This window comes from Echinops telfairi, unplaced genomic scaffold, assembly GCF_000313985.2.
Source record: "Echinops telfairi isolate 266 unplaced genomic scaffold, ASM31398v2 ScPeMD7_2010;HRSCAF=2546, whole genome shotgun sequence".
NCBI lineage: Eukaryota > Metazoa > Chordata > Mammalia > Afrosoricida > Tenrecidae > Echinops > Echinops telfairi.
Window position 1 is genome coordinate 7,164,301 of NW_022105908.1, and position 27,470 is coordinate 7,191,770.

Sequence of the window (27,470 nt, forward strand, 5' to 3'; positions counted from 1 at the left end):
AGTCAGATCCTGTGTAGCAACAGTATGTTTTTTTCATTGTGCTATTTAGAAAGCTGTATCCAATTTGACTTTGGAAATCAAACACACCAGAGTTTGAGAGCAAACCTGAGAAGTGCACTTACTTGATTTGTAGTATAACTTAATTGTTACTTTTTGTTTTTCTCAGACATGGATTGAAACTTGCCACAAAAATTAAGATGATAGGGGGAGGGGAAAAAAGGAAAATGAGCTGATTCCGGGAACCCAAGAGGCAAGCGAATTTTGGGAATGATGAGGGCAACAAATGTATAGATGTAAATAAAAATAAAAACAAGAAAAAATTAAGATGATAATAGAAGATAAATAATTTGAAACAAAAAACATCAGTTAACATCCATGAGCATCACTGCCAGCTTCTTCCTTATGATTGTCCTTCGTTCTCACCCCCCCGCCCCCCAACCTCCCACAGGCTCTGAACAGCCTGGCAGGCCTGGTAGCCATGGCTATGTTCGCTCTCCTTCCCCCTCAGTAAGGACTCAGGAGACCATGCTGCAACAGAGACCCAGTGTTTTCCAGGGAACCAATGGAACCAGTGTGATCACACCTTTGGATCCATCTGCTCAACTACGAATCATGTATGTCACTTGTACAGTGTTTAACAAAAGACATTCATCTCTTACACATGCTTTGTCTGTGAGTTGCAATAGTTATGCCTAGTAATGATTTTCTGTTAACTTTTTTTCTTTGTAGTTTATCATTCCATTTCCCCAACCTCTATTCACCCCCACGTCCACCCACTGCACCCTGGCCCCAGTAAATTGTTTCCCCTTCACAGAGTTGTGATGTGGTTTTATTTGACAGGCAACTGCCAGCTGGAGGTCCTTCAATAAGCCAAGGCCTGCCAACCTCCCGCTACAACACTGCTGCAGATGCCTTAGCTGCTCTTGTGGATGCTGCAGCTTCTGCTCCCCAGATGGATGTTTCCAAAACAAAAGAGAGTAAGCATGAAGCTGCCAGGTTAGAAGAACCTTTGAGAAGCAGGTCAGCAACAGGTAGTGAGCAGCAACAGCTAGAGCAGAAAAGCCTGGAGGTGGAGAAGAGATCTGTCCAGTGTCTGTACACCACGTCAGCCTTTCCGAGTGGCAAGCCCCAGCCTCACTCTTCAGTAGTTTATTCTGAGGCTGGGAAAGATAAAGGGCCTCCTCCAAAATCCAGATATGAGGAAGAGCTAAGGACCCGAGGGAAGACTACCATTACCGCAGCTAACTTCATAGACGTGATCATCACCCGGCAAATTGCCTCGGACAAGGATGCAAGGGAACGTGGCTCTCAAAGTTCAGACTCGTCCAGTAGCTGTATGTATCTCAATCTGAGTTTTGCAATGTGATATCTGAGTAAAGAATTACTTTATTCTTTAGGTAAAGTAGAACTGTGTGGTACTAATAAACCAAATGCCTGTCTATATGTAATAAAAAGGGTTTTATGGGTTACCAGTTCAAAATGTCTCTACTAATATTTTTACGAATACTTACATAGCAGAATTTCCTGAGTATAACACTATCTGTTTTCCATGAAGAAACTAGCCGTTGAAGAATTAAAATTAGAAAGTGAATAGAGAATTGAGCTTATGGATATTTTTAGTCACCTGAAAAGTCAGATATATTATCAAGTCCTCTGATACTGAGGAAACTTTTTCTAATATGGGCCTAAACTTAAAACCCTTTCATCATATTTAAGATATATATATATATTTTTTTTTAATGTAAGGCTACTTTGGTATTGGTAATTGGCATTTACATGGCATCCCTCTTATAAGATGGATTTTTATCAAATGTGGCTAATCATTATGAAGTTTACTCTGAAAATTTATAAAAATTCACAAATCTGCATTAAACTGTTTACAGAGTTACTTTTAATTAAAAAAAAAATCTGTATAGGCAAGAATAGCCAGGCATTTGAATAAATTACTGTATATACTCGAGTATAAGCTGACCTGAATATCAGCCAAGGCACCTAATTTTACCACAAAAACTGCATTAAAAATGTGCTGAAAAACTCGGCATATACATGAGTATATATGGTATCTGCTAATACTTCAATGTAATCATAGTCTTCTCTATGTTATCTCCATTAGTGAAACAGTCAAATTAAAAGGGGGGGGGGGGGCGGTTTCTCAAGTACCAGAATGCAATGTGCAGTTCTTTTTACCCCAAACATCCACTTACCTAATAATGTTAGCTTCTTGTAAACATCATCCCTGTGTTGATATTTTTTGGCCAAAAGGAGCAGTTTGGTAGTATGTTGTAAAGAAAGAATGCTTTTTAACCTTGTATTTACGAAAATCTACACGGTAGATGTATGTACAGAAAAAAATCATTCTACTAACAAATAGGCCTTATTAAATGAAGTCACCAATATGCATAGTATTCGAACTTGTCCATGGCTTATTAAATCCTGTTCTTTAACACTCAATTCCTAAGTTGCCCAATGATTGTTGTCAGGTGCCACCAAGTTGATTTTCAACTCAGAGGGACCCTGTGTGACAGCAGAACTGCCCAGAGTTTATGCTGAGATTTTATCCTCCAGCCTTTCTCCCTTCAACCCTTTGAACTGCTTGCTGTCTTTTCTGTTGGCAGCCAAGCACGTGACCTTTGCACCACTAGAGCTTTATCACTGGATTTAAAACTTGTTTCTATCTAATTCAAACCTTGTTCTAAGAATTTGACTTTCATACAGCCCCACTTGTTTTCTGGGTTTTTATTGTTTCTGGGTGTGGTCGTCTTTTCATCATAGGTTGAATTGCTTCCCCCGCCCCACCCACCCAGCAGGTTGAATTACTTTTATAGTCCACTGGCTACTTAGTTATCCAGGTCCTCTCTTTGAGTCTAATTTTTCAGTTTGACTCTTTAGAGTCTCTCTCACTTAAATAGTGAAGCCCACAGCTTATCTTCAAGAATAGTGTGCACAAAATTCCAGATCTGATTTTCTGGCTGACCCTGTGTTTGAGGGAAGGGCTGTTCATTAAGCAGCAGAAGAGTAGGTGGTTGCCTAGCAGTGGAATGCATAACTCCTGTGTCTGTCCCGCCAAGGTCACTATGTCCTTTTTGATTCTGGACAATATTCTTATTCAGTGTAGTTTGTAGATGCAAGGAGCAATCTAAAGATGATACGTTCCTGAGCAGAGGGTGGCATCAGCCTCTCTCCCTTCTCAGCGTTTAGGCCATGGAAGAGGAGGACTGTGAAAAGCTGCCTGTGTCCCCTTATTATATGACAAGTTTCCCTGGGACCTGTACTTGGAGGGGGCCTACATGGCTATTCTGTTGAACTTTCTGATTGGTTGGCAACCTGGGTCTGTTGCCAGCCTCCTCTTTGTCAAATGGAGTGAGTTTGATTTCCTTCTCTACCATTTGTTTACTGTCACAATGTAACACAGTGATTACAAATTTGGAGTAATTTTTGCTGACTATTCCAGTTGAGAAAATCAATTATACAGTGTCACTTTGTTCTATAGTTTAAAAATTATCGTGGTAATGAATCAGCTTTATAGTCTCAATGTTTTTCTAAGGGCCAACTGTCCCAGAGAAACTGAAATTTTTGGACTCGACTAACTGTTGAAGTCTATAGGCCTTCATTTGTTTAGTCTTTCCTGATGAATGTTTCCCAGTGGTTTTCTATTTCAGCTCCCATGAGAACATCAGAAGCAATCTGTTCTCTCTTCTTCTTTACCTGTGTATTGACTTTTATTTAGAGGTCTTAGAAGACACAACATTTTGGAAAACTACTGCCATTGGGATCACCGGAGAATATTTATGCTCCTTGAACACTACTAGTTCATTGAGCTTGTTCAGGGGAGGAAAAATTAACTATGCTAATAGGTTTGAAGAATTGTCCTTTGAAACTTTTCATAGGATATATTTAAAAATGATATTTTTTCTTGAAGTATCTTCACACCGGTATGAAGCTCCTAGTGATGCCATTGAAGTGATAAGCCCTGCGAATTCACCTGCCCCGCCCCAGGAAAAGCTGCAGCCCTATCAAGCAGAGGTTGTTAAGACAAATCCAGTAGAAAGTACGTATTTTTTAGCCTCTGGTGTACATATATTCATATTTCCATTTACCATTTGTCTATATCTGTCCAGATTTTTTAAGAAATAACTTTTTTTGGCGGTTTTCTTACAGGATAATTTTATATATGTCTGTTTTAAGAAGTACTTAAAACTATCTATAGAAAAATATTTTTAAACTTTTATTTATTACTCTTTTTTATATTTTAATGAGAGGAAATAACAGATAGTCATTTTGTTTGCCCATTTCTGACTTCTTAATAGTTTAATCCTCTGATTGCTGTCAATGAGTATTTTTGCCTTCAAAATTAGGCTATACAAATCTGTGTTTAGAATTATGTCCCACATCCATTTAACGTGTTTCTTTTTTGGCAATAAGCTAAAAAGGAGCGTGCTACCCTAATATAAAAATCTTCTATATTCTGCTAGATGATCCTACCAGACAGTATGAAGGACCATTACATCACTACCGACCACAACAGGAATCGCCCTCTCCCCAACAGCAGCTGCCTCCTTCTTCCCAGGGAGAGGGGGTAGGGCAAGTGCCCAGGACCCACCGACTGATCACTCTTGCCGATCATATCTGTGTAAGCTTACCATTATTCTTATTTTGATCTTGCAGACAGTACATTTATATATAAAATGAAAAAAATTACAGTAACTGTGTAGATTTTTTTTTTAATGCTACTCTACCCCCACCCTCCTTTGGCAAGTACTTAATAAGCTTAACCATTTCCTTCTTTTTCATTCACAGCAAATTATCACACAAGATTTGACTAGAAATCAAGTTTCCTCACAGACGCCACAGCAGCCTCCCACGTCTACATTCCAGAATTCACCATCTGCTCTGGTGTCTACACCTGTGAGGACTAAACCGTCAAGTCGTTACAGCCCAGATCCTCAGGCTCAGGCTGTCCATCATCAGAGACCAGGTCCAAGGGTCTCTCCAGAAAACCTTGTGGACAAATCCAGGGGAAGGTACAGTCTTTATAATCAATTTCCAACTAGTAAAACCATTTTACTCTGTAAAACAGGAGATTCATTTCTCACCCTTCAATGTATTTGCCTTAATTTGCTGGAAAATATAAACAAAGGCTTTTCCTTTTCTTAAAATGTCTACTACCTAGACAATCAATACTACATATATCTTTTTTAATATGTCATCAAAATATGTTCCAAAGTTGATTTTTAATATTCTCCTACTTAAAAAAAAAAATTCTCCTACTTGGTTTGCAAAGACAAGTAGGAAGAACATGCCATTTGGGAGTAGTTTAGGAATACTTTACTGGTTCTTTAGAATGCTAAAGATGTTTTTCTCTCCAAGGTTTCTACTGGGCCAGCAACAGATGTTGGGGAAGGGGGATTCATATTAAATAATGAAAAGTGAGGCCAAGATAGGTATAAAGAGAAGAAACACATTTTGTACGTCAGACTTTATCTGGTGAATCTGCCTAATACTGTGTGTGTGTGTGTGTGTGTGTACACACAGAGAGAAGGGAATAGGGTGCTGGAGGCATAATGGAGTATACGTTGGGCTGCTAATTGTGCAATGCAAGGTCAGCACTTTGAAACCATCAGCAACTCCTTAGGAGAAAAATGAGGCTTTCTAATTCCGTAAAGAGTTACAGAAAATCGCTAGGGGGCAGTTCTACCCTGCCCTACAGAATTGCTGAGTCAAAAGTAACTCAGTGGCTGTGAACCTTTTGGTTTGGGACTGTGTGTGTGTGTGTGCGCATGTGTACAAAAAGAAAGGCAGAGGAAGAGGGTTTTGATTCAAGATAGTAGACTCAACATTATTGGTTGTTGCCATCAAGTCAGTTCTACTTGTGACTCTTAAGTGTAGTAGGGTGAAAACTGCTGTCACACCTTGACAAAAGAGTGCTCAAACCATGCTCAAACCCATCGCCTTTGAGTTGATTTTGACTCAGCAACTCTCTCAGACAACGTAGAGCTGCCCCAGAGCATTCCCAGGGCTATGATCTTAACAGAAATAGATAGCCACATCTTTGCCCATGAAAGCGGGTTCAAATCCCTGAACTTTTGGTCAACAACTGAGTGCTTTAAGCACTGCACCATGGGGGCTCCTTGACAAAATAATTAGCACATGTTAAACTGGAGTAAAGAGACACAACAAGAATTGGTTTCTATAATAATAAAAGCATTATTGGGTTATCAACAATTCAAAGATTCTGGCAATATATGGAAGGCATATAGTGGATGGACAAGCCACAGTAGGTGAAGATATTGGGGGTTACAGCTCGTTACAAACCATACGTCAATTGTATCCGACATATTTCTACATATATTCCATCATTCTTTTCTAGGCACTTACTTTCTATTGAGCCCTTGGTATCAGCTCCTCCTCCTAACCCCCCCAAGTCTCACACCAACAGCTGTCTCCCTTCCCCCTCTGGTTTCTGTTGTTCTTCCCTGTCTGGGGGGTATGTGGTTAAGTGCCATTCATTGTGATCGATGCCCCCCTCCCTCCCCACATCTCCTCCCCTTCCCCCTACCTTTTTAGTATCTCTAGTCCCATTCCTGTTCCTGGGTTCCATGTGTTGAGAGTTTTATCTCTTGCCTATACCTATGTACATGCTCCCATCTAGTCTCGATTGGGAGGCGTCACTGAGGTCATGATAGGTAGGGGGGTGTGAGTAGGCCTCCAGGGAGCAGAGGTATATTGTGTGACCCATTAGTGCTCTACTGCACCGATTGACTCACCCCCACTGTGGAGGGATGTTCCATTGTCCATAGATGGGCTTTGGATCTCCACTCCAACCCCCGCTCCATTCTCACCAATGCATTTTTGTTGGTTTACTGTTTGTTGTGAATCTTCTGATGCCCATTGACCAGTCTCGATGACACCTCACGATCACACTGACTGGTGTGCTTGTTGCTTCACCATTGGATGGCCGCTTGTTTAACTTCAAGCCTTTAAAACTCCAGACATTCTATCTTTTAATAGCCGGGCACCTCTGTCTTCACCACATCTGCTTATGCACCCATATTGTCTTCAGCAATCGTGTGTGTGGGGTGGTGGTGGTGCAGAGTGAGCATCACAGAATGCCAATTTGTTAGAACAAAGGGTTCTTATATTGAGGGAAAATATGAGCCGAGGCCCAAGGCCCATCTGCAGCTTCAGTGTATTGCCTTATAAATATATGTACATAGGCCAGTACCACTATTATTATGGATTAATGTATTTGCATAAGTGCACACCTCTGTTAATCTCCCTATCTATGCCTTTGCTTCCTAGAGCTTGCCTCTGTTTCCTTTTGTGTCCTCGTGCCCCACCATCACTTTTTCCCTACCACTTTCTAAATATGCTAAGAGCAGAAAGAAATAAGAATGATATTTAAGAAGTTGGATGATCTCTTTAAAAACTTTGTTGATGTTCTCAAACATACACAGAAGTAGAGTAGTGTAATCAATCTCCATGCAACCATCCCCCAGCTTCAGTAATTAAGCCAAGTGGTTTTCATTTGTGTCCTCTTCCCAAACTGAATTATTTTGTAACAAACCCCAGGTAGAATTATGAAGAAGCTGAATGACTTTTAAAGATAAGATAAAACTAAGTTTATTCTTTTAACCACAACAACCCAAACAAAAATTATTGAAGCAGGAAGCTATCTAGCAAAGCTATGACCCATTCCTATTTGCTTATCTAAGCAAAATAATGTGCAGCACAACATTGGGCAATTATGGCATTTAAGAAATGAAGATCCCTTTGACCTTTTCACTGATGATTTCTACGTACTTGCATTTGAATGAGGGGTGCTGCATTTCTTTTATTAGTCTTAGTCATATTACTTGGTTTTATCGTTTCAGTGTTGTAAAATACCATTGATTTCCAATATATAATCAAAAGAGAGGTATTTTTCTGTAGAACAGGATGTATATACTATAAATCATGTGAAAGTGGCTGAGAGGTTTGAGGAGAGGACAGGGAACAGAGGTAGAAGAAAGAGTATGTGAGAAAGAAAAGAATATTTTATCTTCATATTTTAGAAACAATTATGGAAGGCTAAAAAATTGTTATTAAAGTCAAGGTAGACCAAAGTTTAGAGTGGACAACAGCATTAAGGTAGTCCAGTTCATCTGTCATGGAAGGAAGCTGGTGTTGTTCCAAGCTTGCTAAATCAAGAAATAAAGGTATGAGTTTTGGGGGGATTTTAGACGGTAATCATCAAAATCTAAAAAGAATGTTTAAAAAGTGGAAGGAAGCTACTTTTAATAATCAGATGGAATTGATAGGATAAAGAAATAAAGGTTTTTAAAATACATTTAAAAAATACATTTGTGTTTAATATATTACAACTTAAGTTGTGCATAACTATTATAGTAATGAGTAGTCCTGGTGGCACAGAGAGGTCATTGCTGGGCCGCTAAGCAAAGGGTTGGCAGTTTGACCTGCCAGCTACTCTGTGGAAGAAAGATGAGCAGTCTATTCCTGAACAGATTTAGTCTTGGAAACTCAGTGGAACAGTTCTCCTCTATTCCATATGGTTGCTAGGAATCGACTCAGTAGCAATAAAGTGAGTCATTCGAGGGATGTTAAAATCACAGGTGGTTCTTAACATGCTGCATAGTCACTGGGGTTTTTTGTTTATTTTTCCAAAGTAGTGTGTTTCTCTCACTTTTTACCAGCCATAGTATCAAGAGGAAGAACATTAAATCGCAGGCACCCACTCAGCCTTCAGATGGCGTTAGTCATTTTATGCATGCAGAGCCTGCAGGTGTACACCCCACATTACCAAGTGGGACCATGGGAGAAGTGGCAGCAGCAGTAGGGGTTCTGTCCTGCTGATGAGCATGTGCTTTGGTCAAGATTTTCATCCCATCCTTTGGCCATTGTTTTCAGGTGAACCCTGGGGTGGTGGGGGTAGTTATGACATACGTTTGAGTCCTAACAGGTAAAGGACTTGATTGAATAAGAAACAGACCTAAGAAGTTCCAATCAAGCAAATCATTTTAGGCTCTAATCACACCATCTGACGGCTGAGCGGGTGCCTACAATTTAATGTTTTTCCTCTGGATACCAGGCTGGTAAAGATAATATGGAAAAATAAGCAAAAAATCTTAGTGACTATGCAGCATGTTAAGAACCACCGGTAATTTGGGGGGGGGGGTAGGGGGGCTACCTACTAAGGTATAGAGGAGCCTTGGTGCCAACTGCTTCCCCAGAGAAAGATAAGGCTTTCTACTCCTGTAAAGATTTAGTCTCAGGACAGAGGCAGTTCTACTTTGTTCTATAGGGTCACTATGAATCAGAATTGACTCAGTGGTAGTGAGTTGGGGGGTGGGGGATTGTGTTTGACCTAGGTATAGTGAATGCTTATCTGAGCCCTAGATGAATTCTTGAAGTACAATATAATCTTTGATGTGTTAAAATTTTAGGCCTGGAAAATCCCCAGAGAGGAGTCATGTCTCTTCAGAGACCTACGAGCCCATCTCCCCACCCCAGGTTCCAGGTGTGCATGAGAAACAGGACAGTATGCTGCTCTTGTCTCAGAGAGGAGCAGAGCCTGCAGAGCAGAGGTGAGGCGAGGCAGCACACATCCTGTGACACCTCTCCTTCACGAATGTGTCTGTGTTACTGTACTAATATTTTCCTTACGTCAGTGCCTTTTTTCATTACTATTTTCACATACGGACAGGGCTCTTAGGATCGTTTAGTCCGTTTTCCTAATGATCTAATGCTAGGGTTTTTGTTGTATTTGTTCTCCCCATCCCTAATTTTAATGAGAAAATGTAGTTAAATAGGTCTACAGAAAAATATTTATTTTTTAACTTGTAAATTCTTTTTCATTTTTGAAATCTTATTTTCTCTGAGTGGTGAACCACTGATTTATCCAACAGTTCAGTGCTATCAGTGTATCAAGCATTGTGATCTACATATGGAAGTAACCTGTTCCAAAAATTTTTTTTAATTCAAAGATAATTTTATTGGGGGGGGGGCTCTTAGAATCCATACGTCAATTGTATCAAGCATGTTTGTACATATGTTGCCTTCATTTTCTAAACATTTACTTTCTATTTGAGCCCTTGTTATGAGCTCCTCTTTTTTTCCTTCCTCTCCCTCTAAATTTCTTATATATCTCATTGTACCTATTCGTATCCATCACTGCAACCCTATGAATTATTATATTTGACCCCCTTTCAGTCCACCTCTGTATTACTAGTGAAAACCCATGAAGAGCCAAGTGCTAAGATGGCTTTCTAGTTCTCACAGTGGGTTCAACTTTATTTTCTTCCACTTCACCCGTCTTTCACTTTTCCTATCGATTTGTTTATTGTTCCCCAGATTCTTTTCAGTCTCTGTCCAAGCTGATCCCTTGGTTGGAGCACCCTCCTCTGATGCTCTGACAGGGAAATATGTGGTAGCGAGAGTCCAGTTGTAATCAGAGGTCCTTTTAACTTATTCTGATGTTGCACTTATTTTATTTTTTTAATTTTTCTTTTAAAATCATTTTAGTAGGGACTCATACATCTCTTATCACAAGATGTATTATTATATTCAGAGGCCACCAAATAAATGCTGCTACCTCTCAAAGAAATGAAACAAGAAAATCCACTTTTTAAAATCATTTTATTGGGGGCTCATACAACTCTTACCACAATCCATACATACATCAATTGTGTGTAGCACATTTGTACATTCATTACCCTCATCATTCTCAAAACAATTGCTCTCCAGAAAATCCATTTTTAGAGAGTAATGATGTTAAATTTAATTTTACATTTACGTGTATTCCCCTAAGTTTGTGAATTTTGTGACCACGGGCCTTACTCGGTTTTTTTTCTATTTATCTTTCTTGATTTACAGTGGGTGCGCTCATGTTTGAATGAATAATCCACATAATCAGATTAGGTACAGGTACAGTACAGTAATCTTCCATACCATCTGTTATCATCACCTCTGGCTCTTGTGAGATTCAGGTTGGCCTTAGTTATTAGGGAAAATTTGTTTTTAAAAATGTGTTAGTGTAGAAAGCTGCCGATCAAATATGAAATGCTTTATATTAAACTCCGCTCACCTGTTAAGCACTTTTTACATTTCATCCATTCTGTTCATGTCCAAATGTTGATTGCTTAGGTATGAGCTCTTCCTGTTTTATGAGCATTCCATGTGATGCTGCTAGCAAGATCGTTCTTGGTTCATATGGTAACTATAAATGTAGCAATGTTTATGCTGCTAAGCAGAGAGCATCATGATAAGTTGTTTTAGATTTCTCTTTATTATTCATTGCTGCTTATTTGTTCCATGTTACACACCACTATTTTGGATTATCTCGATTCTAGCCCTAGAATGATTTGATTTTTGACTGCGATTTGACTGTGTCCTCAAATGATGGATTAACTGGTTTGTGGCTACCTATGGTTCTGTACAGTTGTAAGAATAAGCACATGATAGAAAAGTACTTTGTGTTTTATTATCATTGCTAGAAATGTCCCCAGGGTTAGAAATACGCGATGATAATAGACAGTTATGTTTCTAACAGGAATGATTCCCGCTCACCAGCAAGTATAAGCTACTTGCCTTCCTTCTTCACCAAGCTTGAAAACACTTCACCCATGGTGAAATCAAAGAAGCAGGAAATCTTTCGTAAGTTGAACTCCTCTGGTGGAGGTGACTCTGATATGGGTAAGTGGGATTTCTTTCATGAGCCCCAAGAAAAACATGCATTCATAATGATATCTGTAATAGTCCCTGAGTTTGAAGACAAGGGTGTTTATCCAACCACAGTTGATCCCTCTTTAAATGTCTGCTAGTTTGATGATTTCTTTGGAGCTAGAATTTCCTACTGCCGACACTGCACATTTTATCTTTGAAAATGCTAGGTTTTTTAATCCACCTGTCTTAGGTTCACCAATTTGGGCCATTTAAAGCCTTTGTTTTTCATATCTCTTAAGAAAACAGTAAGAGGCATCTTCATGACTTTTTTTCTTGCTATAAACACCCCGTTTCCTGAATTACCGTGTTTGGTTCTGAGTATCTCTACCATCTAAATTGTCTACACTAAAAGCATTTTTATTTAGTTTAGATTTTAATTGGTTTTGAGCGGTGTGGGGTGATCCTTTTTCTATCCTGAAAGGTAAGCTTTATGTCACCCATATGGGACTGTTTAGCTATTGTGTACTTGGTAAGAATACAAATATCATGGTTGCTTCGGGGAGCTTTGCCACATTTACTAGACCCAAGTCACAGGACCATGCAATGTGTGCTCATTACATTCCACCTACTTTCTCTACCTACCAGCATTTAGCTAGAGCTCAGTTCAGCATCCAATTTGGTAGAAACCTTTTCTAAAACAAAAATAATATCAATAGATGCAACCACTTCTGTAATACGGTGTGCCAGGCACTAGTCAAATACACACACACACACACACACACACACACACACACACACACACACGTAATTCACAAAACAGGCCTGTATTATATATATACACACACATACATGTTACTTAATTCACAAAACAGGCCGTGTATTTGTGCCAGGCACTATTCAAATACACACACACACACACACACACGTTACTTAATTCACAAAACAGGCCGTGTATTATCTCCAATTTGTAAATGTTGAAGCTGAGACTAAAGATGTTTTAATAAATAGCCCAAGTTATGTAAGTTATGAGTTGGTTGGCACTCAAACCTGGATATTCTAACTTAAGGATCATGCTTCTAGCAGTTCTGTACTGATAACATAATTAGTTAGGTCACTGCTGAATATTCAATAGGATAAAACTCTATGGTATCAGAAATTTTCCTGTGGATCAATATGCATTAATCAGACCATTCCTCATACTGTTACGCAATGCATAACAGTACTTATACTATCCACCAGTCGACATGTACTCATACTTTCCACAAGTATATCCAGTAATAAGGGAATTTTTTGGAGGGTGGGGTGGGGTGTATGCTTTGCTGATGGTATCTTAGCATACCAGTTTAACACTTTGAAATTAATAACATTAAAAAGCAGAGAGGGGAAAAAGGAATTGATGTCATTTGCTGTTTGTAAATCTATCTGGCTCTTAATTACCTAGGTTCTCTTTAACAAAGTACAGATCATTTAAAAATGATAAATATTTTAGGGTGGTGACCAGAATTACCATCAATCTTTTTTTTTCAAGCATCGATCTTAAAAACAATTTTTATTTCAATAATAATATATTTTTCGGCCTCCAGACTCCACTTTGTTAGTATAGGTCCTCATATGTCCAACAAAAATATAGTGTTCTCATTTTCAAGGTCTTTCATAACCCTAAGATATATTTCCAAGTACAGAGGAATACAGAATTTAGAACAGCCAATGAAGAATTGCTTCCCTTCTTTGTTTTCTACTCTTCTAGTCTTTGTTTTGCTTGTTCAGTGGAAAGGCAACCTTCGACTGGCTCAAAAGGTCTCATATTTATTTATCCTCCCCACCCCCACCCCCCACCCCTGGCCCCTTGCCAAAGGTTAACATTGTCCTTAGGCAGTAACTCCCTCATTCATTGATTCAGCAATCATTTATTGAACAGGGTACTAGATGCTTTCAGTATGACAGATGCTTTCAATGTATAGTCAAATACCGTTACCAGGAGACAATTTATTAATGTCTAAAGGCAAATACTGACAAGATGTCCTTAGCCTGAGATTTTAAAAATACGTATATATGTATGCTAATTTCCTGGATATGTTTATCAGCTTAAAAGCCCTGGCGACATAGTGGTTATGAGTTGGGTTGCGATCCTCAAGGTTGGCAGTTTGAAACCACCAATTGTTCTTAGGGAGAAAGATCTTAAAAACAGTGGCAGTTCTATCCTGACCTATGGGGTCACTGTGAGTTTGGTTTTTTGATTTATCACTTTGTTATTTCAGGTTCCATTTAAGTATCATGAGTGATCTGGCCCATAAGTGTAACACTGTCTCCTCTCTGTGGTTTCTTTCCTCCCTGTTCAGAAAATGTCCCGCTCATTTTTCCTCACTCTAAGCATCAAGTTGGAAGAAGCAATGAAAACATTACCTCTGTCCTTATACTCCTTCCATTTCTTATATAATTTTATAAAGTGGTTCTGATCTTTTACTGGTGATGTCCACTAAGAACTTCAAATTATAATTAGAAATGAAAAGAATCAACAGTGTCTACAATCGATGGAGTCCAAGGGGATAATCCAGAAATAATGAAGGGCTTCCATTTAACTTATTCACTGACAAAAGGTCTCTCTCCTCTTGAGCTAACCTCAGGTCCTCAAACCTGTTCATACGAGTGCACAGTAAGTCACCGTAAGACCTCTTGTTCCCAGGGCATGCTCTTTCCTATTTGTGTTTCTCTGTCAGTACAGTTTATTCTCTTCCTCTAGATTCTATAGTACTCGTATTTTGAATTTCCTAGTTTTCCCACTTTTTTAGTTTCCTTTTTGAAAACACTTCTTCCTTTCAAAAAAGAGATTATATTTCATTGTGGTTTTGGTGGAAGTTTACATCGCAAATTAGGTTTCTGTTTAACCATTTCTATCCTTATTGTTCAATGACACGTGACATTATTCAGTGTGTCACCATTCTCATGCATTCTTGTTCCATTCCCATTAATCAGACTTCCTGGGTGTGTGCCCTACTGCGCCCCCTTACCTATTTCTCTTTTGTAAATGGTCACCATTTGGTCTCAAACACTTTTTAATGAAGCATAGCACTTTGCCTTTCTCATCACCAAAAATAACGTGTCTGTAGAGTGATTCCTCCTCCCTTTCATTGCTGGTAACCAACAGTGGAGGTTGCGATTTTCTTTGTATGCCTATTCATTTTATTATAAAAGTGCAGTCATAAAGTATTTCTCCTTTTGTGATTGGCATATTTCAGTCAGTATAATGTCTTCTAGATTCATCCACTTTATATTTTGATAACCCATTCTGTATAGCTACGTAGTATTCAATTATATTTATGTACCACATTTGGTTTATCTGTTCATCTAATACTGTTTCCTTTTTTTGTCTTTTTAACAAAAATCATTTTATTGGGGGCTCGAATAACTCATCACAATGTGTCAAGCACATTTGTACATTTGTTGCCCTCATTCTCAAAACATTTGCTTTCCACTTGAGTCCGTCAGCTCATTTTTTTACCCTCCCTTATAAACCCTTGATAATTTAGAAATTATTTTCTCATATCGTACACTGTCCAGCGTCTCTCCTCACCCACTCCTTGTAATCGGTTTCTCCTTTCTACCCCACCTTTCCTCCACCCTCCCGGTATTGCCACTCTCACCACTGGTCCTAAAGGGATCATCTGTCCTGGATTCGCTGTGTTTCCCGTTGCTATCCGGACCGGTATACATCCTCTGGTCTAGCCATATTTGTAAGGTAGACTTGAGATCATGATGGGGGGAAGAAGCAATTAAGAGCTAAAGGAAACATATATTTCATCAGTCTTATACTGCACCCTGACTGGCTTGTCTCCTCCCTGTGATCCTTCTGTAAGGGGATGTCCAATTGCCTATACAGTAGATGGGCTTTGGGGCTCCACTCCGCACTCCCCCTCGTTCACAATGATAGGATTTTGTGTTCTGGGTCTTTGATGCCTGATACCTGATCCCATCGACACCTCATGATCACACAGGCTGGTGTGCTTCTTCCATGTGGGCTTTGTTGCTTCTCAGCTAGATGGCCATTTGTTAATCTTCAAGCCGTTAGGACTCCTATATCTTTTGATAGCTGGGCACCATCAGCTTTCTTTACCACACTTGCTTATGCACCTGCAATCTTTTCCATTAAGTGAGCATCATGAAATGTCAGTTTAATTGAACAAAGTGTTCTTGCATTGGAGGAGTACTTGAGTGGAGGCCCAGTGTTCATCTGCTACCTTAATATAAATATATTTACATGTGTCCATGCCTGTATTTAGACCTCTATACATGCCCTTTGCCTCCTAGTTCCTTCCTCTTTCCTCTTATCCCACTATCATACTCAGTAATTCCTCTTGGTTACATTGCCCATGACCAAGTCTGTAAATACTGTTTCAATGAACACCGCTATGTATCTATTTGTGTTTGCTATTAGTGCTGAGCTACACAAAGGACTTTTAAAAGTGTGTGGAAAAATGAAATTAGAAGATAATGGAATTTTTTAAAGTTTCATTCACATAATTTACATGTAATACAATTCAATGGTTTAAACATTTAAAAAAGTTCTACACTCAGCACCATACTCAATTTTAGAACATTTTCATCCTTGTACTCATTATTAGCTCCCTATTCCTCCCCCACATCCCCTGCTATAATCCAAAGAAGCTATTAATTACAACTATTGTCATTTTATCTTCTTGAACTTGTAAAGTCTCCTTGTATACTATTTCTACTAATGAATCTACTAGCGAATCATTTCTATTTATAGCTTTTTGAAGAAAAACCATTATTTTCCATAATGGTTGTACCATTTTTAATTATACCAGCAGTGGATAATGATTCTAGTTCTAGTCTCCCTATAACTTCACACAGTTTTTGTTTGATAATTGCCAACTTTTTAGGTATGAAATCGTTAAGACTTGTATCTCTCTAATGATTGTGAGCATCTTTTCACATAGTTGTTGGCCACTTAAATGTCCGTGTCTCTACTCATTTTTTAATTGGATGTCGTCTTGCCATTGTCAGTTTTCTATATATTTTAGAGATTAACTTTTATTCAGTATGTTGTTCTTAAAGATTTCTCCAGTTGATAGAATTTCATTTTAATCTTAATAAAGTCTAGTTTTATCCGTATGTTATCTTCCATTGATTTTAAGAGCTTCGCTTCACCATAGAGTTCTCAGATCCATTGAGTGAGACTTTGCCTATCGTGTTAGGTATGGGTCCCCTGTCGTTTTCCTGTACATGGACATCCAGTTGTTCTAATACTATGTGTTAAAGCGTTTCTTCCCCTATTGAAGAGACTTTGACCAGTTGTTAACTTTCAGCTGCCAGTATAGATTTACCTGGGTTGGATTTACTTTGAGTTTCTTAATTTTATTCCATTGTTTCATGTGTCTATCCTTGAACCAGATCCATTTCCTGTATATACAGGTGTATTTTGATTATTGTGGCTATATAGTAGCTTCCATTTTATCCTAAGGGATAAAAAATTAAATTCAAATCAGGGAAAATAAAAATGTAGGTTTTATTGTAGCTTAAAAAAAATTTTTTTTTTTACTATTTTTGGTGTATATGATCATTAGATTGTAATTAACTGTAATGTTTGTTTAAATACAGCAGCTGCTCAGCCAGGAACTGAGATCTTTAATCTGCCAGCAGTTACTACCTCAGGTAATAGTCATAAGGCCTTTTTAAATCAATATGAAATTGGTATAGTCTATCCAACAGTTGATTACTGACTTCATATCGAGACTATTCCAATATGCAAAGATGAATTATTATCTCTGCTTTTAAATAACTGATCATTTAGTAATGGAAGAAGTAGTCAGAAATAAAAATTGAGTTTAGATTCAATATTTACTGAATGAAAAATGAGCAAATAGAATCAAAACTATCAAAGAACATTGTAGAAACTAGGTAATTGAAAAAGACAACGTAATTGAGTAGGTTGAATACAGGTAAATAATTGATTGCGTGGGAAAGACAAATTTGACTGTGTTATCATCCATTCATATAGCTAGTCTGTGGATTCTCAATCGTGTTTCAGGCCACTTAAGCGGTCGTATCTCAAGTGGGTTGAAAGGACTGTAAGTAGCCTTTTTTTTCCTGTTTCCTGATAAACAAGTGGAAATGCTTTTGGTTGTGTTTCTCAGGCTCGGTAAGTTCTAGAGGGCATTCTTTTGCTGATCCTGCTGGCAATCTCGGACTAGAGGACATTATTAGGAAAGCTCTCATGGGAAGCTTTGATAACAAAGTGGATGATCATGGAGTTGTCATGTCCCAGCCTGTGGGGGTAATACCTGGTAATAACACCACCTCAGTTGTGTCCAGTGGAGAGACAAGGAGAGAGGAAAGGGACCCATCACCTAATTCAGGTAAATTTTACTTTTTGTGTGTGCTCTTCTATCGCTTTTCCTAAGAGAAGGCCAATGTAGTCACTAACTTCTGAGGCAGAAATTGTCTTTATGTGTTGTCACATTTGTGGGTTTTAGGTATTCTTTATAAAATAATTTACTCTCGAGATCTAATTAAATCTCGTTAAAATATTTGTTTTATTTTAGTGTTATTTTCCTCCTTTTCAGCAAAAGATTTTATTATCAGGAAAAAGATTATAAAATCAGTTGACTCCTTTGTCTGAAAGATGTGCATTGCCTTCCCCTTTCTGCTATCACCTTCAATTGTTATTGATTTTAAACATAAGGATTTGGATGTATTGGTGTATTTTAAGGTCAATGTGTGTCTGCTGTGCAATTAGGTATCCTGATTATACAGTGGTTGTATAGTGGTATCTCTTCTAAGGTTTACTTTTCTTCAGATTTTTTTTAGTGGGGTAGGGAAGGGGGAAAAATGAGGAATTGATACCAAGGGCTCAATAGAAAGTAAATGTCTAGAAATGAACAAAGGCAACATATGTACAAACATGTCTGATGCAATCAATATATGGATTGTAATGAGTTGTAAGAGTTCCCTATATATATTTTTTAGTATATCATATTAATCATTTTATTGGGGCTCTTACAAATCTGTAAGAACTTACAAGCGTTCCTCCATGTATGTTTGAAGAGACAAGTCCAGCTTACACTTTTCTCAAATTATTCTGTAGGCTGGTTCCTTTTTCATCCTCTCTCCTTCTGGCATCCATAATCCTACAAGAAATAGAACCATTATCACACAAAAAGGGAGGAAAAACTTGGCCATATTTCTTGTCTGACTGAATAATCCTTTATTTCAATAAATCAACCATCACAGTGTGTTGGTATTGATTATTCTATCAGATTTTCCTGATAGGGGAAGAAAATCAGCTTTGCATTTGAAGCTGATTTCCACCTTCCTATAAATGTTCTCTTGAAATATTGTTTCTCTTGCTGGGCTCCCTCTATCTTTTACCACAACTTGTCTGTCTGTTGTACTGTAGTAGCTAGCATGTTGCCGTGATGTTAGAAGAGATGCCACCAGTATTTCAAATTCCAGCAAGGTCACCCTTAGCAGACAGTTTTCAGTGACACTTTCAGAGTAAAGGAGACTAGAAAGAAGGAAGTGGTAGTCCCCTTCTGGAAAATTCTAAAATAAAAATAAAAAAACAGCCTAATGCCATTGAGGCAATTCCAACTCATGGCAACTACAGGACAGAGTAAAATTACTCTTTTGGAGCTGACCTTTTGGGTTCAGCTCAATGTGTAACTCACACCTCTAGGACTTCCTAAACCCACTGCCATCAAGTAATTTGACTCTTACTGGCCCTATCAAGGTTTCCAAGGCTGCGAAAAGCAGATCGCGTCATTCGACAGCACCTTACGTAACCAGTCCAGTACGTATCAACAGCACCACTTGGTCTCCTAATAATGGGGAAACATTGTCTGTTAACAGTGCAAGAGATGAGGCTCTCCAGTTGGAAGGCACTCAAACACAACTGAAGAGAGCTGCTTCCTCAAAGTAGTCAACCATAATGGCACTGATAGAGCGTAGTTTTCAGAGTTTTTACTTGCTGAGCGGCATAACTCAAAATGAGAAACAGTAGCTGTGCAAATGTTTATTACCGTATACACTCATGTATAAAGCTGAGTTTTTCAGCATATTTAAAAAAAATCATTTTATTGGGGGCTCATACAAATCTTATCACAATCCAGGCACACATCCATTGTGTCTTTGTACATTTGTTGCCCTCATCCTCAAATATTTTCAGCACATTTTTAATGCAGTTTTTGTGGTAAAATTAGGTGCATTGGTTGATATTCGGGTTAGCTTATACTTGAGTATACACAGTAATAATCAAAATATGGAATGTGTGAAGTATGACTAGGAATTTTGGAAGTCATCAAAAATGTAGTAAGATCAATATTGTAGATAGTGGTCAGTTGACCGAGACTGGTTAATTGGCCAGTTTGAATTAGATAATCATAGGTTACTATACCCAAAAATGGCAAATTAGAGTAGAATGGCATTGGTTTCATCATTCACGATCTATGCTGAAGGCGCCTTGGTGGTGCAGTGAGTACACAATGGGCCTCTAACTGCAAGGTCAGCACTTTGGAACAATGGGAGAAAGGTGAGGCACTTTACTTCACATCAAGACTTACAACCTTGGAAACCACTCTGTCCTATAAGGTCACTAAGAGTTAAGTCATCCTAAAGTAATATCCATATACTTTACAAGGAAAACCAATTAATACAACTACTATGCAAATTTGTCTACCAACCACTAATACCCAAAATAAGAAAATTGAAGATTTTCAGCAACTTCTTTGGTTTAAAATTTATCAAACCCGGCAATCGAGGTTCATGCATCATTACTAATTTGAAATGTAAATGTTGGAAAGAGAGGAAGAATTGGTACTTGGACACTGTGGGCCTTAGTGATAGGAGAATGATCTGGAATCACATAATTCTATTGTATAAGTAACAGCTATGGGGTGGGATATCAAGGTTCATTGAAATACTATATTTTAATTTCCACTTTAAACAAGCTTTTTAAGTCCCCTCAAAAATGTGGACCTCATATATAACAATATGTAACGCACTAAGAATTCAGGAAGGTGGGGGAGGGAGGGGTAAAAAAAGAGAAGCTGATACCAGGGCTCAAATAGAAAATGTTTTGGAAATGATGATGGCAACATAGGTATGTACAAATATGCTCCATAATGATTTTTTTAAAATGTGGACTTAAGAGAGAATACAACACAAGAATCAAATCCACTTCATCTGTGGAAAGAGAAGTGACCAACTGCATAAAAAACATCACTTGCTCCCATGAAAGAGTTGAAACTGAAGAAAATTAAAAGAGCCAAAACATGATGATCTTCAATCATATCTGAATTTAGAGGCCATCTGAAGAATAGATTTTGATGTATTCACTGACTACCAGATGAGCTGTGAGATGACACTGAAGATTTCATATATGAAGAACATAAAAGATCATTTAAAAGAAAAGACTTGCTTCTGGGATGTATAATAGCAGAAGTGAAAGGAAGAAATGATTAAGAGATTTCAAAGTTGCTCAAGAAGCGAGGTAAAGTGCGAAAATGCAAAGACATGGAGTTAAAAAACCAAAAGGGAAGAATATGTTCAGTATTTCACAAGATGAAAGAACTGAAGAAATTATTCTTGAATTGCAGTATTTAGGGGTTCTTTAGTCTAAATATTGAACAATTCAGGAAACATCAAAAGATAGAAGGAAGATTTAGTAATTGTATCAAAAAGAATTGTTTCACATGCAACCATTTAAGAGGTTAGCATACAATCAAGAACTGTTGGTACGGAGCGAAGAAGTCCACGCTGCACTGAAGGCATTAGGGAAAATAAGTTTTTCCAGGAATTGATAACGCCAAATATACAGATGTACCTCTCGAAATGTTCACTCATCTGTCTCCCCAAAATTGTAAGACAGCTACCTGGCAACCAATTGGAAGAGATTCATTCATGTTCATTTCAAGGAAATGAGTTCCAACAAAATGTGGAAATTATCAACCAAATTCATTAATAAAAATTTACTGAAGATAGTTACAAAATAGTTGCAGCAGTACATAAACGGGAACTGACAACTATCATCGGTGATTTCAGATGGATTTTAGCTGTTAGCAGAGAATACCAAAAAGATATTTACTTAGGCATTGTGTTGTGTGGATCAAAACAAATTCTGGATAACTTTTAAGACTGGGAATTCCAGGACATGGTAATTGTACTCATCCAAAACCTATGCATAGCCCAGTAGGCAACTGTTTGATTAAAATAAGAGAGGACACTATAGTTTAAAAAGCAAGAACGGTGTTTGGATCAAGTACAGTGAAAGCATGTTATTGTGACAATGAGCATGCTATGCAAATATATAGAACATGATACAACCTTGGCTGCTTGAAGTAATTACTGATAAAAATCGCAGACTTCTGACTTCAATTTGGCTAACACCTCAATTCTGACCCATAGCTACCCAATAGGACACAGTAGAACTCTGCCCCTTGGGTTTCCAAGGTTGTACATCATTAAGGGAGCAGAAGCCTCATCTGTCTCCCATGGAGCAGCTAGTGGGTTTGAACTGCTGGACTTGAATTAGCAACCTGGGCTGCTATACCACCGGGGCTACTTTTAGAAAACATAAGTCCATAACATCTAGACTATAATAAGCAACATCATGATAAATGTGAAAGAGATGGAAGTTTTCACACATTTCATTTTACATGGATCTACAGAAGTGGAAATCAGACGTGTGTTGGATTTGGGAAATTTGCTGCAAAAGAGTTCTTTAAAGTATTAAAAAAGCAAAAATGTCACTTTGAACAATACATGATACTGTTAATCATCTCTGTGAAAGCTGGATAAATGATAAGAATGACCAGAGTTATTGACTTTGAACTACTATCTTGGCAAAAAATATTAAACCATACAATACCAGAAAAACAAATCTATCCTGGAAGTTTGCACAGCAATACTTTTTAAAGCTGGTCTGGTGAGAAGAGGCTTTGAGAAGAAAAGACACTCAATGACAGGGATTCAGAGGCTAATACAGTGGGCTCAACATAGAAAAGATTGTCAGGACGGCATAGAAGCATGCTTTGCTTTATTGTATATAGGGCTGCTATCACTGGGTACTGACTCAAGGACACCTAACAACAATAATTCTATTTTTGCTGATAGTCTTTAATCTGTATATCTTTAATACTTAATTACTTTAGTCATCTTGATTTTGTCACTCCATAATACCAAGGACTTGTTTTTTCCTCTTTCTAGCTTGAGGGCCTGCTATCCATTTTATTCTATTCCCGAATAATTTAGGCATAGGGTAAAATTGTTCTTGGAATGAGGAAAGTTTGCTGGTGGACTAAGCTCTGGTGTCTTTGAAAAATTCAGTGTATTGTTCTAGAGCTCAAAAATGTACTCTGGTGAGGCAGTAGGTTAAACATTGGGCAGCTAACCAGAAGATTTGGAGGTACTAATCCACTAACCATTCCATGGGGAAGATGTTTCTGCAAAGATTTAGAGCCTCAGAACAACTTAGGAAGCAGTTCTACTGTATTCTGTAAGGTCACAATCTACTCAATGGCAATGAGTTTGAGTTTATTTTTGTTCGAGAGCCCAATCAGGTTATCCCAATCCTCTGAGCGCCAACTGCGCTCACCAACTAAACTGTCTTGAAAAATGAGGCCACCAAGTTATTAAGTTCTGCTGAGGGTCTATCATGGCATCAAAAGGCTTCTGTTTCAGGTTTTGGTTTAATACCTGCGTACTAAATACTTGTAGTGAGCATCCCTATAGATTTGGGGGAGGTGAGGGTAAGGTAGGAGACTTGATGGAACAGTGGTTATAGCACTCAGCGATTCACCCAAAAGTTGGTGGCTCCAACCAGGGTTTTTATCTTGTTTGAACCAGGGCTTCAGATTGGTTCAGTAATGTTTATCATAGCAAAACTGGAATACACCCGAATTTGTAAATTGTGGGTGCCACCAGAAAGGAAAAAATTGCAGGTGTAAGTGTAGGATTAGCTACTTAGAAGAGAGTTAGTAAAAATCCAGGACTCAGGAGAGTAACATACATTAATTATAAACTTTGTGGTAGACTGGGGCCATCTTTGAGAAGGGCACCCATTCCAGTTCCAGACTCAGGAGATTCAGTTGCTTTGCCACATACACAATGCCGTTGTTTCTTCCAAGGAGATTAAGTTTCCCAGTAGGGTACTGACCCATAGTCTACTGCCAGACCACCCTCTCACTGCTAATCAACCATTATTTCTTCTTATCCAGTACACTTACACTAAAAAAATCTGGCCCTATTTCAGTTTCACAGTGACAGTTTGGGAAACTATGAGGCAGTTCTACTGAGGGCTAAGTGCTCCTACGAGCACAATGGTTTTAAGCATTTGGCTACTAAAAGGTTGATGATTCAAACCCACCCATGGCTCCAGTAGGAGCTCTTAGCCCTCAAACCACAGGAAAAAAGAACTGTTGATTTGTTCTCATGGATTTGAACAGCCTAGGAACCACCTACAGGGCAGTTCCACTGTCCTGTGGGCTCACTGCCAGACAGCACACAGCAGGAGGAAGGGAGTGAGGATTTAAGGTTTTTGCCATGTTGACTTACTCCTCAGCATACCTCCTGCACAGCCAAGAAAGAAACTTTGATGTTGCAGAAATTCAGTTTTTTCTGTTAAATAGAATTTGTCTCATTGGGTCCTAGGATCTGGACTCTTTATTTACCAGTTGATGTTATCACTCATTAATGTTTAAGAATTTAAATGTGAGGGAGGCTTCAAAAATTGTGGAAAAATGGAATTTAAATATAATTTTTTCACGAACTTTTTGAAACCCCTTTGTATTGTATGTCAATTGTTTAATTTTACTTTCAGGAGGAGGAGTTTGCAAACCAAAGTTGATCACCAAGTCCAACAACAGGAAATCCAAATCTCCTATCCCTGGGCAAGGCTACTTAGGAACAGAGCGGCCATCTTCAGTGTCCTCTGTGCATTCAGAAGGGGATTATCATCGACAGACACCAGGCTGGGCCTGGGAAGACAGGCCCTCCTCTACAGGTGAGTAACTTAATTTCTATCAGTACTTACATGGTTATGTCACGGAAAACTGTCTCCATTACGGAATTGTTGGATCGATTTCACTTTATATGTGTAATCTAAAATTTTCAAGAGTGCTAAATTTGATGACCTCAAATAAAGGAAGAGCTAAGACAACTATCAACCACCCTTTTGCAGTATGCTGGTAGCCAACATTTGCTATTTGTAAACTAGTCTATAGTTACATTTCTTTTCACAAACTACTCTGTTGTAAAGCAACTTTATTGTTAGTCTTTCATATACCATATATATTCAAGTATAAGCCAACCCACCTAATTTTACCACAAAAAGTGTGCTGAAAAACTCGGCTTATATAGGAGTAGTATATACCAACCACAAAAAGTTGTTAGAAAAGAAAAAAAAGGTTGCTAATGTTTTCTATTGTGTTATGAGTTTTTAGGCCACCTTTTTGTTAGGGGTTAAATATATATAAATGTCTCTCTCCTCCCTTTTAAAACTGGTAAATTCTATGAATAATACTAAGTATTACTTTTTAAAAATCGTGATTGGTTGTGTACTAGGTCAAAAATCTCTAGTTGAGGATGACTTTCGAGAAGAAATTATTATCAGACCATTCATGAGGTTAATGACCTGATGAAATGGTAGGTGTTCAAAGTAACACGTCTCTTAAAGGGAGAGACTAGAAGGTGAGGTATGCCACTTCTGCTGCCCTCCAACTGTTTGAACCCTAGGCACATGTAGCCCTTGCTCTGGGGACTATTTTCCTGTCACTCTGTAAAGAGCCAAAACGTTGTTGGTATAACCAGACTATACAAAGAGGCTTGCAGAAAAATGGAATTGAAAGTTGAAAATGTCCACAAACTTTTTGAAGCCTGCTTGTATTTCAATTAGTACTTGGTACCCTGTACGGAGTACTTAGTTTACTTAGTAGGTAAGTGTTTCCAAGGAGAATCTAACAAGTCAGGACTTTTTCTTTTTAGCTCAGTTAAGACTCATGAGCCCTGTGTCTTGTCTCACAGATTAGCTAGAATCTAAGTGAAGTCTTGCCCTTCTGCGTTAGATTCGGTTCTGTCCATCTCAACAACGATGCTCAAGACAATGAAAAATCTTCTCTTTTGTCAGGCTCAACTCAGTTTCCTTATAACCCTCTGACTATGCGGATGCTCAGCAACACACCTCCATCATCAACTGCATGTGCTCCTCCTCCTGTCAACCAAGCAGCTGCTCACCAACAAAACAGGATCTGGGAAAGAGAGCCTGCCCCACTGCTCTCAGCACAGTATGAGACACTGTCGGACAGTGATGACTGAACTGTATGGCGAATGATACATGGGAAGGGATCTCTGGTTTTGGTTGTTTTCATTGCAGGCTCCAAAGCTCTTATGACTTGTGCCCAGAGACTTTCCAGGAGAGCCAGGGCTACAGTTTAAGAATGGAAATTTATTTGGAGAGCTGGGTGGGGGTACCTTTGAAATGGGCAGTTCAGTGGATTATAATAATAGTGGAGGGTTGAAATGTTGAAGATAAATATGTAGAGTTTTTTTTAACAAGTGGACAATTCCTATTCTTACATCTGTTTGTAAAGAAAACCATAATGTCTTTAAATCATTTTTCTGTAAATAGATTCCACCTTTTTTGCAGTGTTTCCCCTTGCTGTAGTATCTGATGTACTTATGTTCCAATCAGCGCATCTACTTTGGGGGTAAATTTTAAAAACCTTTTTTGTCTATCTTTTTAACCCTTGCCTTCTAAACAACCTCATACAGCCCAGTTATCTGATGTTGGCTGTCACGGGCATTGTACTTTTATCTGATTTTATGTCCTCTAAATTCAGTTTCCCAGTGATGTTTCAAATCTTGTGAACTGTTTAAATTTTTAACACAGACCCTTGTCACAAAAGGTGTACATTAACATACTAGGGTCAAAGGGTAGGAGAAACAATTCTTCCAGCTTGTAAATTTCTAGTTCAGGCTTTAATATATAAATATTTTTTTTAATTGATGAAAATATTACTGCATGGGTATGTTATAGCACAGTTTTAAAGGCTTAATGTATGCATACCTCACTGTTATGCACACTGGTAATTTAACCATGCCCTAAATACTCCTTTCTCCTGCATTTGCTGCAGCCTAAGAAAGCTTTTGTTTTGAAATAAATTTGACTACCCTGTCCATAGCTACAGTAGATTATTTGTGATTTAAGGCTCTTTTGTCTCAGGGTGCAGTGGGAAAGGAAGCCACCTTTCTTTAGTGTGATGTATTTAATTGGTTGATTTTAAAAGTGAGGACTACATTTTAAACGTCACCCTTTATGGGGTTTCCTTTCCGGCTACAGCATGTCAGCATTTATTCCCCCTTATTCGTGTGGGCAAGAATTTATTGTTAGATATTTTCATTTCATTGACTCGCTAGAGGCATATAATTTAAAAGATTGAATTTTGAATGTTGGTGTTATTATTCATTAAGAATTCTTTCAGATATATTTCAATTATATGGGAAAGATATCAAATTACCCTTCCCAAGATACTAACGGTTTTGGGAGAATGCCACTTAGAAAGGAGAAAAATAAAGATCTCTCAGGAGGCAAAAAATTTAACACTTTATGACATTTTAAGTATCTTCTTAAAAAGCAGTCCTGGCTGAGTCCCTCTCTGGCAATAACTTGCTTTATATGCATTCTCAAAAACTCATTTATCAACCTTGTAAATAGTGATGTTTATCCCTACTATATGGGTGAGCAAATAGGTTCATTATTTCTCCCACATAATTAATAAGTGACAAGATAAACACAAGCTCTT

At 38.2% G+C, this 27,470-nt stretch overlaps 2 protein-coding genes across 9 annotated transcripts in view; one reads left to right on the top strand and one right to left on the bottom strand.

Annotated features, from left to right (window-relative positions):
• The window catches only part of NCOR1 (nuclear receptor corepressor 1), a 151,089-nt gene extending 124,241 nt beyond the window's left edge, over nucleotides 1-26,848 (top strand). For 4 of the 6 annotated variants that reach the window (XM_045293367.1, XM_045293368.1, XM_045293370.1 and 1 more), the window contains 11 exons: nucleotides 449-614; nucleotides 841-1,334; nucleotides 3,920-4,048; nucleotides 4,473-4,630; nucleotides 4,798-5,021; nucleotides 9,441-9,581; nucleotides 11,546-11,688; nucleotides 17,275-17,328; nucleotides 17,811-18,032; nucleotides 24,491-24,673; nucleotides 25,796-26,848. In XM_045293367.1, the coding sequence (XP_045149302.1) occupies nucleotides 449-614; nucleotides 841-1,334; nucleotides 3,920-4,048; nucleotides 4,473-4,630; nucleotides 4,798-5,021; nucleotides 9,441-9,581; nucleotides 11,546-11,688; nucleotides 17,275-17,328; nucleotides 17,811-18,032; nucleotides 24,491-24,673; nucleotides 25,796-25,983 (2,102 nt within the window). In that variant the 3' untranslated portion in view covers nucleotides 25,984-26,848. The remainder of the gene's footprint in view (nucleotides 1-448; nucleotides 615-840; nucleotides 1,335-3,919; nucleotides 4,049-4,472; nucleotides 4,631-4,797; nucleotides 5,022-9,440; nucleotides 9,582-11,545; nucleotides 11,689-17,274; nucleotides 17,329-17,810; nucleotides 18,033-24,490; nucleotides 24,674-25,795) is intronic. The other 2 variants (XM_045293372.1, XM_045293373.1) reach the window with 2 other exon arrangements.
• TTC19 (tetratricopeptide repeat domain 19) overlaps nucleotides 18,633-27,470 on the bottom strand; it is a 52,660-nt gene continuing 43,822 nt past the window's right edge. For all 3 annotated transcript variants that reach the window (XR_006680363.1, XM_004709358.2, XM_045293374.1), the window contains one exon: nucleotides 18,633-18,803. Coding sequence is in view for 2 of the 3 variants with exons in the window: in XM_004709358.2 (XP_004709415.2) it covers nucleotides 18,734-18,803 (70 nt within the window). In the remaining variant the exon portion in view is untranslated. The remainder of the gene's footprint in view (nucleotides 18,804-27,470) is intronic.